This window comes from Calidris pugnax, unplaced genomic scaffold (genome assembly GCF_001431845.1).
Source record: "Calidris pugnax isolate Ruff unplaced genomic scaffold, ASM143184v1 scaffold225, whole genome shotgun sequence".
In the NCBI taxonomy this organism is placed as follows: domain Eukaryota; kingdom Metazoa; phylum Chordata; class Aves; order Charadriiformes; family Scolopacidae; genus Calidris; species Calidris pugnax.
Genome location: NW_015091072.1, coordinates 2,851,690 through 2,865,166, shown reverse-complemented (window position 1 = coordinate 2,865,166; position 13,477 = coordinate 2,851,690). Strand labels below are relative to the sequence as shown.

The window sequence follows — 13,477 nt, the reverse complement described above, 5'->3', positions numbered from 1 at the left end:
TGCCGAACAAAGCTACACCACATGCTACGTGTACAAAGGTAGTAGGAAATAAACATAACACGATCCATTTCACCCCACATGGTTTCAGAAATAGCATGTGATATTTTAACAACTTACTGAGCCACAACAAACAGATACAGAGTGGTGCAGGCCACCTTGAGGTTTTGCAATTACTGAAAATCTAGTATCGTGCAGGGACAGGTTCAATAACACACCACCACACTTCCCTTTTTGAGTAAAATCACTGGGTTTGTTTCTCAAAGGAAAAAAACCTTACTTTTCAGCTCCCAGTGATCTGGGTTAGCTCAGTTTGAAATAACTTAAAAACAACCAAAAACCCCCCAAACCCCCACTAGTCAAAGAAGCCCCAAAAGCTCCTTGTTGCAGGTCTAAGAGCCCTCCTAGGATAAAACTCACAAAGCTTGCCCTGCTCTTTCCCTGCCAAATGCCCAGACCCTGTGAGGGTGTAGAGATTTCAGGACAGACACACACGTAAGATACCAGCTCTAGAAAGTTATCTCACTGAGCTGAAGGAATGGTACGCAAGTGCTCCTTTACCCTATGGCAAAGGCAAGGTAAGGTAAATAATGTTAGCATGCAATGAAAGATTTACTGGAATCACAGCATCTAACATCTTTAACACAGCCTATGCAAATCCAGCTGCTGGCTGTATGTTCCTCCTTGCCTTCTATGTGCTCCAGCACTTACAAGACCTGAGTCATTTCAGTGTGCTAACTCAGAAGAAAACAGTCTCTCTTTGGTCGGGGCTAAGTATGTTACAGTGAACATGAGTGTCTACCAGATCTGTAAGAGCTTTTCACTCACAGGAACTTGACACCAATTCTCACTCACTGTACAAATGACAAGTCCCTTACCCATGCAAATACTACTTGCTCGAGTGATTGGTACCCTTGACGCTGTGAAATCTCTACATAAACACAGCCTAGTCCCAGCAACGATCATTTACACAAGAAGCCTTTAACGTTGCAGTCAGCAACATCAAGTCCAGGGTGCAGATGAAAATCAAGTATCTACAAGGGATGCTGCTTGTGGCTGCCTGCTTCTCCCCTTTAGGAATGAATACTCGCTCTACAGCAGAGGTATCACAACTGGTGATCACCACATCAGCAGTTCCTGATGTGTGGCAGCTTACTGCTTCATCCACCATAGCAAAGCTGACCCAAGTTCAGTCATCAATGCACGCTGTGCCGTAAGCAATTCAGGACACTCTCTGTGACCTGTCCAGTCATCCCTGCTGCACAACGGCAATTTCAGCCAAAGGGTGGAGATGTCCACGATCACAAAGCACTTCAGCTGCCCAAATTTAATCTTCCAAGTCCTTTGTTATAGCAAAACACAATTGACTTTTATGAGCCTCATTATCCTCCAAAACACCAAGACGTCAGCACAGCCCTGCGATAGGGACCTTGTTCCTTCAGTCACATCAATATCTCATTAAATATTGTCATTTGTTCCACTTCTCATGACATCAAACACAATAAGCACCAATCCATGAGACACATGCTTTACTTCTGCATGCTTCACGCACGTCCGTGATGTGATTCTTCATCTTACCTGTATCTTCATCTGAGCCAAGACATAGTAATCTCCTTCCTTCCCCTTCCCTATCGGAAACCATACAACTGCAGAGAGCTCAGACTACAGTAACACTGGGACAGCAGCCAGCAGAACGCAGTGTGCCTGGCTTTTAACAGCTAAATCCTATCAAAAATAGTGATGCAAATACAGGTACTCCTCCCTGAGACATCCTGATGCTTTCAACAACCCCTTAGGAACACATAATGCTGCTGGATGGGACAGAGGCCGAAAAGAACAGATTTGGGCCTCCTGGTACTTCCTGTGTGAACACCTGCTGGCTAAACGAACAGCCCTAGGTCTGAAAGGAGAGATAGCTGTATGCATGTTCTTCAGCTGTTGTAGATAGCTGCTTCCTGAGGGCAGGCACAAACTGCGCTGAATTATCACCTTGATGCAGGCATGAGGTGGAAAGCTCTCCTTAAGGAATCTCATGCACCAGGGGTCCTACCAAAGCAGCCACCTTGACGTACTTGGGCCAAGATTTGTATTACAATTTCAGAGACAAACTCCCTTACTCTCTGTAAACCTCAGATACAGTATCTGTCTTCAACTCCCTGGGTTTCAGCAGCACTTCCAGGACCACATGGGAAGTCTGTGGGAAGCAAAATCGGGCCTTACAAGCCCTGCCAGGTAAGCACATCCCCACCCCTCAGCCAACAACCACAGTCGGCCTATGACACTACCCTGCCCACATACTGCCTGAGCATTACACATGGACACAAAGCCCCCCTCATGCAGAACTAAGCTGATGGATGCAGAAGCATCCATCCTTCAGTCATGGTACCCTGTGTCCTTGAGCGCACCCCCTATTTCCCTCTGGAGTCCACCTCTGCAATAAGTGAGTGCTTGACAACCCCCTCACCCCATCAGGGGAAGCACCCCATGGGCAGGGAGCCCCTCAGAGGGGTGGAAATCGTCCTCCCCCTGCTGCTGGAGGCTGTGAAGGAGAGGCCTCGCCAACAGCAGGGACGAGAGAGCCATCCCTGGGCTGTGTCCAGCAAAAGCTGTGGCACAGCTCCACGTCATGCCAGCCCCACTCCTGGCCTTCCCCAATGTACCCCAGTATCCACCAGCCAGGCCCTGTCCTCGGAGTTGCCAAAGCTGCCAAAAAACTTCCCAAGCCCGTTCCCTGAGCCCACCCTGCTCACCCCCAGCAGGGTGGGTGCTGGAGGAAAAGCCCACCCAGCCATGCTCCTCTGTCCTGGTGACCCACAGAGATTCCTGCAGGTTTTGTACAAGAGGAACAATGGGAACAGTCACAGCTTCTCTGAGAAAGGATTAACATTTTCCTGTACCCAAAAAACAATGAGCAGCCAGCAAAGAGGCCTCTCCCACAGGCGCTGTGGTCAGCTGCAGGGGACGGGACAGGGCAGAGAGGGAGACACTTCCTCTCCCTTCCCTATGCTCTGCTTTCCCACATTTTCTCTCAGGCCTGTGCAAAGATATAAAATGAAAAGCTATGTTCCCCCTCTTCTCCACCAACCAGAGTTTTTTGGGGCAGAATTCAGTTTTCAGCTGCATAGGGGCAGAGGAGGAAGAAGAGGAAGCTCAAAGACGAAGCAGATTGAGATGCGCTCACCTTTCTCCAGGGCAGCTGACGGGCAGAGCAGCTTCCAACCACTGCGAAACCACTCCTTCAGATGCATGTTGCAAGGGAGTTTGGCTACAAGTTTAAAAATCACAGCTCCAAGGAACACAGGGCTTTGTTGCCTCTTGCCAGACTTTTATTAAAAAATGGATTTTGAGCTCACGGCAGAGCACAGGGTGAAAACATTGCCCTAGGAGAGGGAACCACCTCCTCTCACCTCTCATCATTGACTGAAAAAAAAAAAAAAAGGACTTTCAACTAGCTTGCCCACAGAAAAAGTGCACAAGCTTGCTTTATGTCAATGCCTCTGCCACCCCATTAAGGCTGCCTTGCAGAAAGATGCTTTAAAGCCCAAACCTTCAGCCTAGCCCACTTGATCTTCCTGAGGTGTGAACTGAAAGGGACTGAGAACATGAAATGCAGAGCACCTTCTGCTTCTTCCGGGAGGAGGAAAAGCCCCCAGACATTCATATTTAAAGACAAAGTTGTAAATAAAAAGAGAAACAAAATAAGGGGTGTTTTAATAACCCCTGAATCTTTATTATGCAGTTCTAGTACAGAAGCTTCCCAAGGTCCGAGTCAAGATCCATCCCAGTCAGTGACAAACTGTACAGACACCTCAGAAGAGAGTCCATGCCCCTGGCACAGCAAGCAAGATTTGCTCTTGGAAAAAAGTCCTGTATTGTTATTTGGTTAGAAAAGGATCGTTTTGAGAAGGGTGGAGTGAACAGCAAGAAATCTGGCTCTGCCTGCACCTCTCTAACTGTATCCAATGTGGGTCAGACTCACGGCTGGTGGCTAGAGGTGTCTAGAGGAGGAGCAGCCTGCGTGTTCTTTGTGCCCCCCCAGTCCCAGGGTGGATGTTTGTGTGTAAAACAAACCGAGCCATGTAAGAGAGAGAGCTCTCCCTCCTGTCAAAGCCTAGTTTATCCACTAGTCTCTGCCATGAGAAAAGGAACAGAAATCAGAGCAGCAGCAGTGAATGCCAGCTGTTATCTGCTCTCCCCATCCCAGGAGCTTGCCCACTCAAACTGGCCCACAAGCCCATCAGCCAACTGGTCTGGTGCAAAGGGCCCTGCAACAGCAGGGACACCACAGCCAGGACACTGGTTGGGGACTGTACGACCTCCAGCAGGGCTCAGCTGAAGCTGCCTGACAGAGGACAGGCTCCAACTGGCCAAAGCTCTGTGATATGGCCCTTTGCCTACGACAGGGCACGAGCTGAGCACTCACCTCCTAGCGCCCAGCCCACTCAAATCTCACCTGTGGGGTCAAGAGGGTCGAGAAGCCTCTAAATACTGAGCTTTAACTATAGGAAACTCAAAATCAACCTTTAGCTGGTAACGACAGCAGCACATCTGCATACTGGGGGAAGACTCCTGTTACAAAAACCTTGCCAGCTTCCCGATGGTGCGTGCATAATGTATATGAACTTCCCAATACTAAATTAGGGCTCATACTGGTTTTGTCTTCTTTTTACAACTTATATTGCCCAAGGCTGTACAGATTCCCAGTAACAGCACACGGAGACACCGTGTCATCACGTGGTGAGGGAGCACTAAGAGGCTGGGAAAGGGGATGCAATGTGTGGAGACACAGTACTGAGCATGGGATTTGGAGACGTACCTTACCAGGGGATGGCTCAAGGAGCTCAGACTGTTCAGTTTGCCAAAGACAAGACTGGGGGCAGTCCCTGTTGCAGACCACAGCTACAATGGCGGGGTACAGACATGCAGCACTAAAGGCCTCTTCTGTTTAGTGGATTAAATGCAAGATTCAGCACCCGGAGATCAAAACTAGACAAATGTAAGCCTGAAATGAGGTGTAACAGCATGTGGGTAATTAACCACTGCAGCAACATACCAAACACAGTGGTATTTTCCATTTGTGGTAATTACTTAATCAAGACTAGATGTTTTTTAAGACACGCTTTAGAGTCCAGAGCAAATGGAATTAATAATAAAAGCTGGATATATGGATTGTGTTATACAAGAGCACAATAGCTCCTTCTGGTCTCACCATCTACTCACCAATGGGGAAAAATCGCCCCTTTTAACGTCAATGGAGTTGACAGACAGCCATATTTTTAGTGACAAGACATGCTGATGTTTACATGAAATAGTAATAATAACACGTTGTGTTTCACCCACACTCTAAACTGAAATTCTCCAAGCTCTTTACCGTCACTATGTCAGCAAGCCTGACAACCCACTGGCTGACAAATTGGCATCATCATCCCCCTTTCATCCAGCTTGAACTTTTTCAGAGTAGCTAATCATCTGCATACCATTTACATGGGAAACAGTATATTCAGGCTACCTGTCATCTTGGGTACCTACTTCTAGCCCTCTTGGTGAGACCTCTTGCAGAAGGTCTCAGTGTGGGAAGTGGCTTAGCACACAGAACTGCCCAGCAGTTGTGTACTCCAGATGCTTAACTCCAGTACAGCACTCCCAAACTCCATGTAACCTCCCTAGAAAATTTCTGGTAACAATGTACTTTTTAAGACCAGAAGTCAACAGATGAAGTGTTGGTGGGGGGTGGGGAAATCAAGAGAAAACTTTCTAGTTGTTTTAACAAACATCTTCACATACAACAGACAGACAAAAAAACAGAGTCATTTCCATTAGTTACCATGACAACCAATGGAAATCGCTAACCCATCTTCTCTTCCTTGTCAACCTTTGGCAGACCTGTCAGGGAAAGCAAGCGATTATGGCCCATGTAAGATTCTCTACTTCACTAGAACATAGAGCTCACAGGGAAATCTACAGTGCCATAACATCAAGTGCTCCCCTTACAGCACATCTCTAGATTGTCTCCTCTGAGATACAAATGGCCAGAGAGATGCTTGTTACTCCCCACTCCAGAAATATAATCCCCACTGTGAGACACCCCTGCTCTTCCATTTTATGACCTTCCTCCCTCTCCCTCTGGCTCCATAAAAAGATTCAACCATCTCTTCCTTCCCATCTGTGGGCCATTGGCTCACATCTTAAACATGGCCTGTACAGGCTCATTTTGCACATCTTTACTGCCTGGCAAGAAATTCCACACAGCAATTCTGCTCCACAATTTACCTCCATTTTCCTTATTATTGTTATCATTGTTGCTAAGCATAATGACCCTCTGCAATGCCTGCTGCCTTTTAAACTTAACAGAAGTACATTCAGCTTCATAAACCCTTCTGAGAGCCACAGCACAATCACGATCCTTATTTTACAGAAGTGAACACTGTGGCTTAGAGGAATTAGGCGTCTTGCCCAAAGCCTACATACAAACCACGGCACGTTGCTAAGAGTCACAACAAGTAGGTCCAGAGAGAAGAGTTTGTTTGCATTTTCTTGATGCCTACAGGCTCTGAAGCTGTTTGGACCACATATGCTCAGAGTCCCCTTTAGTCCCTCCAGCCTACCAAAACTCCACAGGAAGTAAATAAAACCTGAAAAAAAAATAATAAAAAAATCCCAAACCCAACAGTTGTCTCTGTTTAATGCTGGTTTACTGTTGACCTTGCATCTGCTGCCAGGATGGCCTAACTCACCCCAGCGTCTGGATGTGTACTGCTGCACTGCAGAAGAGCTTGGCAGTGATTTGTGAGGAGGCATTAACACCCAGCTGTTCTCCTGTCTCTTTCGGTTTTCACGTGGACAAAGTCAGGAGCGGCCCAGGCACCGCACTGACACCGTGCGGTTTCAGGCTATTCATATACCACAGCAAGATTCAATACCCACCCTGTAGGATCCAAAATCCCCAAATAATCCACACTGATTGCAAATTTTCCTGCATTCTCTTCCACTCCCCCGTCCCAGGTCTGGGTTGCAGGAGCTACTGGTGAATTACCCCGTAAATTGAGAGAGGTAGCTCCGTGTGTACATGCACACAAGGTGTGACAAACCACGTTTGGCTCAGTTTCCCCCACGACACCCATCTGGGGGACTGCACCCAGCTCTGAGTGCCAAAGAGGGGTAGACAAACCATGAAGTGCAAAGCTGAGCAACATCAAGCTGTTCTACAAGCTGCTTCCCACAGATTCCCGTCTTGAGGCTGATCGCATTTGGTGGCTACAAAGGTACAAACTACCATCAAAGGGGAATACTCATAAAACACTTCTCTGATCTGTAGTAAAAGCTGATCTCATGCCAGAGCTTTTCCCTCAGGTAGGACAGTAACTACGGTACCACAGTCCCTATTTTAACAAAACTTAGAGGAACACGGTATTTTGTAGGAAATTAATACGTTTTGCTAAACATGGCCGAAACTGGATGTTGGGTTTAAAAGTTACTTGAGACAGTTCAAAGGTACCAACAGAGAATAAGATCACATAAAGCTCCTTTCTTTAGGCAACCAAGGAAAAATGTTCTGCTTTGACAGGAGGTACAAGGAGATCAAAAGAGGTGGGCTAAGTACAGAGCTGAGGGGCCCCATAGACCAGCTACATGTACAAGGTGGAAATAATGGCACAGGGGAGGCACTGATTATCATTGAACACAGGGGTGTAATTAGGACCGTTGGGACAGAATAAAAAGATTAATGGTCTACTTGCTCATAGAAGAGGTCCATGAAGATAAACTCCCTGACTTTGAGATACTCCAGAGCACAGTATCGTTTTTCACAGAACAGGAAAGGGGCATCACTTATCGGGGATGTGTAAAACTGGATTTGACAAGACACTAATGGCTACAGTTTGAACAAGGAGCTACTAATCCCAGGGCACACAGGAGATACCTTGTAGAAGAAAACAGTCTCTTTTTCTAAAGAAGGATGCTTTGAATGATCTGTTTGTCACTAGCCCCTCTGAAAAGCTTGACAAAACACATGGGAATCACCCTGCAAGCATGCACGTATCTCCCTGTGTACACCTCTCTGATGACCAAAGGCCTGAGGATATGCCTCTCACCCTCCTGGAAGTGCTCCTGTCGGCCAGGCAGGGCTGGTCACACTGCCCCATCTGTGGCTTGGCAGCCAATGTGACCAAGGAGGCACTGTGAGTAGCCCCCAATGCGTGCCACCGGCCACTCTGTGGCCCCAGCCCTGGAGCAGGTCAAATATGGGAATGCTCCTTGCCAGGGAGAGCACGGGCCACCCAGGGAAGGGCAACGTGCCACTTGTTGAGCAAAGCTCAGCACATGAGCAAGACCAGGCCCTGAGGCTTTCTCTTTAACTGTAGACTGGGCATAAATCAGGTAGTTTAAAAAAAATACTCCCTCTTTACCCTACTCCTTCTTACCCTTACACATCATCCTCTACCAATGGGTCCAGTCCTGGGGACACGAGAAATGTTACTCCATGAGAAACGGAGCCTCTGTTGCAACTGGACATCTCTGTTTTCCATCCACAGGGCAAATGGAGAAGGGGAGGGCCGCCTGCAGAAGATTAGAGTGATACTACTTATGTGGCATTCATCCTCTTGGGGCAGGAATATCCCAGAGCTTGCATCATGTGGAGCAAACAGGCTGTCCTCAGACAGGAATACACCGCAGCTTTTCTGCCAAGTTGAAGGCGATGCGTTCGACGCAAATGCTTGGTCCCCTGCCACCTTCATCTTCCAGAGCCCTGGGTTTGAATGTGCGAGCTGCAGACCAGAGCTGGGTCACAACCTTTTCGGTTATCCCTGAGGAATTTTACTCACCCAGACAACGAAACGATCCAGACATAGCAAAAATTCCCTGAGGAAATCGCTTCCTCCTACATATAGGAAACGAGACAACAATTCCAATCCCTCATACTTAACCTTCCTCAAACATAAACATGAAAAAGTGGCCAAAACGCAGGGAGGGAAAGAAAGTCCCAGAGCAGCAAGGAGTACATATGCAAAGAGTTACGTCATGCAGAAGGAAAGCTCTTGGCTTCGGGCTACAATTACCAGCACTTAAATGGCAGGGGCCACTCTAACAGGGGAGGGGGAGGGAGCCCCCAGCCTCCAGGAACCGTCCTCCTGATCGATTGTCAGGAACACAGTAACAGGCTCTGCCATCAAAACCATCCCCGGACAGCGTGGCGCTGGAAGTCAACCTGGCACCTTGCCACCACCTGCATAATGCTCCCTCCTCTGCCCGTCCCAGCTGATGGACAGAAAACTCCCTGTTCTACCCCTCTAATGCTCAAGCCCTGAAATGCTTTGCCTTGGCAGCAGGGTGACAAGGAAAGAGCAGCCAAGGGCTCCTGTGTTAGGACAAAGTTCACCAGTACATCTCCCCGTCAGAGGCAGGTACCTGTGCCAGCCCACCCCTGTCACCCCACTCTTGCTTCCCTCTTATCTACGATTTTAACGTCCTCTTCTCTCCTCCCCTGACTTGGAAGGCTTGAGAAGGCTTTCAGGGCTGAGTCTTTCTCCTGCCACAGCTACCTCCACAGCAAGTCCATCTTCTACCTCCCTAGGTCTCCTCACAGATAAAAAAACAATGAAGTTGCTTCTGGCTATAAATAATCTTTGAAACTATCACTATTTCTTGAAAACTTTTGTTGCAGGGAAAAGCTGACTGAGCATGGAAAGGTCCACCAGCATCCATATTCCCGAAGTCTCTTGATCCTGTATCAGGATCAAGTTAGTAGTGGGGATGGGATCAGGAGGAACATGTACTGGCTAGGGACAGTCAGCAGTGGGTGACAAGTAGCAGTCCAACCAGTCCTTCTGCTCTTCCAAGCCCAGTGCTATCCTGGTTTGGAGCATAAGGTGTGCAAATCCCCTCCTCCCCCTACCCACCTGCTCTGACTTGGTGTTTTTATCTGTTTCTCTCTATTGTTCCCTCAAGCTGGTTTGTTGCTTTAGCACTGCAAGAGGTAAAAAAGACATTCATAGGCTTACAGCTCTAGTGCTATGTAACAAAGCTGCAGAATGAAAAGGAGGGAAGGATAAAGGAGAAGGAACAAGAAAAGCTGGTTACTGTGAGGTCCATGACATAGCATTACAGTATTTAAAGAAAGCGGTTAGAGGTCCACCTCTGAGACAGCAGTTGACAGGACAGTCAAAGGAAACACTGTACAGCCAGCTATCCTGCAATGCCCGGACACAGATGAATGAGATGGGTTCTAACAAGTCTTTCCTCTGAACCTCCTCATTTTCCTGATGCATTGGGTATTTCCCTCAGAAGCCCAGGAGACCTCTCCCCAGTGAGACAAAAAACAGATAACAGTCTTCAAGCAGTCTCTTCAGCCAAAATAACTGCTTAGCTCTCAAACAGTGAAAATGTGGGATCCACCTACAGCTGAGCTAATGAGATACAAAATCCTTCCCTGATTGTTCACCCTCAGCCCCTTGTTCTTTTCAAATGTACTGGTCCAAAAGGAGCCTCCAAATTGTTTCCATGTTACAGACCCCTTGACAAGCTCCAAACAAGGTTCAGATGTCTCAAGAAATCCCACATATGCAGACTGGAGCACAAGCTTGCTTTTCATAGAAAGAGAGAATGGTTTGGGTTGGAAGGGACCTTAAAGATGATCTTGTTCCAAGCCCCCTGACACAGACAGGGACACCTTCCACAAGACCACGTTGCTCAAAGTCCCATCCAAACTGGCCTTGAACACTTCTTTTCTTCATCACCTCTCACAGGCAGCCTACCTCTAACCCACTGCCCCAGGCAACCACAGGCCCAATGTCAATACGAAGAGGTACAGTGTAATAAGCTGTGTCCAGCTTTGGAGTCCTCAATACAGAAAGGACATGGACCGGCTGGAACAGGTGCAGCAGAGGACCACGAAGATGATCAGAGGGATGGAGCACCTCTCCTATGAAGACAGGCTGAGGGAGCTGGGATTGTTCAGCCTGGAGAAGAGAAGGCTCCGGGGAGACCTTATAGTGGCCTTTCAATATCTGAAGGGTGCCTATAGAAGAGCTGGGGAGGGACTCTTTGCCAGGAAGGGTAATGATAGGACAAGGGGAAACAGTTTTAAATTGGAAGAAAAAAGATTCAGATTAGATCTCAGGAAGAAATTTTTTACTATGAGGGTGGTGAGGCACTGGAACAGGTTGCCCAGGGAAGTTGTGGATGCCCCATCCCTGGAGGTGTTCAAGGCCAGGCTGGAAGTGGCCTTGAGCAACCTGCTCTAGTGGGAGGTGTCCCTGCCCGTGGCAGGGGGGTTGGAACTCGATGATCTTTGAGGTCCCTTCCAACCCAAACCATTCTATGATTCTATGATTCTAAGCAAAACAGCTAAGGCATAGAGCAGGTAGCAAGATTTCACAGAAACTTACATGAACTTTACTTCTGGGGAGCTGGTTTGCGCGCCAGAGAAGGGACATCGTCACTCATTACTGCTGGCTGGTGTTTTCAGCCCAGATCAGAAGTGGAGCACACTTGAGAGAAAGCAGCATGAAAATGCCATGCAGTCATTGCTCATGGTGCAGTTATCTGTGCTTCAATACAGCACTGAAGTCCCCAAGCCTGCTTATCTGCCATTTGTTTAGGTGCCATGCCCAGGAACTGCAATCAGAGCCCCACAGCACAAGAAGAAATAATCCCCTGCTCTAACCAGCTCACCTCTAACTTAGTACACCAGCTGTGGGCAGAATCTACAAGCTCTGGGAAAGTCAAGAGGTACATATTCCCATGTCTGCCGCCCAGACGCACGTCTGGAAGGAAGCACACTTCACAGTGTAACAGCAGCCTGCTCTTTTCTTTCACTAAACTCAGAGACAATGCTGGGAGGGATAAATCTCTCAGAAGAAATGCTGGTTATTCACGCATTAGCTTAAATATCGTAGTACGGCAGAAGCCGAACCCCCGCGAAGATAGAGGCAACCCAGCTAAATAAGGCATTTCTGGGAACCCATCTCATCTAGCTCACAGGATATGTGGCAAAAAAAACACAGCCTGGAGTCTCATGAGCCCGGAAAGACACATCTGGCCAAGATCTGTGACAAAACTCTCTTCTGCACAAAGAGAAACATTCCCCATCTCGTGTAACGCCACACAAGAAAGATCAAAGGTGCCCCTGGTGCCTCCTGATGGGTAAGCAGCTGTACCAATAACAGCAGCTGGAAAATGCAACGGGAGACTCTGGGCCAGTCCCTTCCTCCTGTGCTGGGAGCAGAGCTGCCTCCCGGGCAGCCCCCAGCAGCAGCCCCCTGTTAATTACCGGCAAGGAATTTGCGCTCTGGCAGATAAAGTCATTCACCCAGCTATGGAGAATTTGCACAAAGCAGCTTGGATGGGACAGTAGCTCCATCTGCGAAGCAGCACCAGGGCACCACACACACCTATGTGCTCTGCAACATCACCTCTCCTTCAGAGCTCGCACCCCGCACGCTGCTGCTCGGAGGTTACCCACCCTTCAAAACAGCCCAGGAGTTTGTTTAAACACTGGGGCATTTGGTCACCGACTTCAGCACAACACGAGGTGCCTCAGACAGACCCGCTCGGTTTGTCACCCAGACTCTGCTCCCTGGGACCATCCGCAGCACAGCAGCTCCCCAACGGGGCAGCACATGCCTTAAAAACCAGGCTTTGCAGGGATGAGCCTTTGCTGTACGCTCAGGATAGAAATCACTTTTTCCCTGCCTCCCCATTTAAAATACATTTATTGCCTTGAGGTGCAACTCCAGCAACGCCTGGTCTGGCGCTCAAGGGCAGGATTTCAAGCAGGAAGATGCCTATCGCTCCAGAACCAGCTCAAGGAGAAAAATGAACACAATTTTTCCTTCCACTGAAGATGTGTCTGCTAGACTAGACCTGGAAAGCAAGTTTCACTATGTTAGCGGATTACATGTGACTGCTGGGTTTTATTGCAGAAAGTCAGTGTGTATTAAAAAACACCCAAGTTACCCCTATGATCGGTACCACAGTGTCTTTTTTTTCCACTGCCACAGAGAAAATAACAGTGAGAGGAGACTTGAACTATCTACAAAGTCTCTATCACTAAAAATTTCAAAGGCAAAGGGACCCTTCTTAAAATGATGGCTTCAGGGCCAAATAACAGCTACGCAATTACATCAGGATCTCAAGGCCCATTTATTCAGTTCAACTTATTAAGACAGCAGTTTTTAGTCTTCACCACTGCAAAAACGTGGGAAAAGCTTAACCAAAGCAAGCTGCCGATGCTGGCCAGCCTGTGTGAACAGCCCAATGGGAGGAAGTACAGCAGGCTTTATGAAGACCAGCTGAACTCCCAGCTCCATCTGCCCCGGGGCACAGGAGCACTCTGCTGGCAAAAGGGGCAGAGGACTTGGAAGGGGTTGAGTGTTGCCCTCCCTTAGTGCAAAAGCAAAGTCAGATCGAGAGGAACTGCTCAGGTGAGTTCAGCAAACAGAACTTAGCTAAAATCTTTGTTTTTTTCTCTCCCCCCCCCCCC

The 13,477-nt window shown here is 48.1% G+C and overlaps 1 protein-coding gene across 2 annotated transcripts in view; it reads right to left on the bottom strand.

Moving 5' to 3' along the window:
* The window catches only part of FSTL1 (follistatin like 1), a 57,037-nt gene that overhangs the window by 41,561 nt on the left and 1,999 nt on the right, over nucleotides 1-13,477 (bottom strand). Inside the window, exon 1 of one of the 2 annotated variants that reach the window (XM_014957193.1) lies at nucleotides 11,382-11,466. The exons of the other annotated variant lie outside the window; for it this stretch is intronic. Within the exon in view, the coding sequence (XP_014812679.1) occupies nucleotides 11,382-11,429 (48 nt within the window). The 5' untranslated portion in view covers nucleotides 11,430-11,466. Of the gene's footprint in view, nucleotides 1-11,381; nucleotides 11,467-13,477 lie in introns of those variants that run through there. 2 annotated transcript variants of the gene reach the window in all.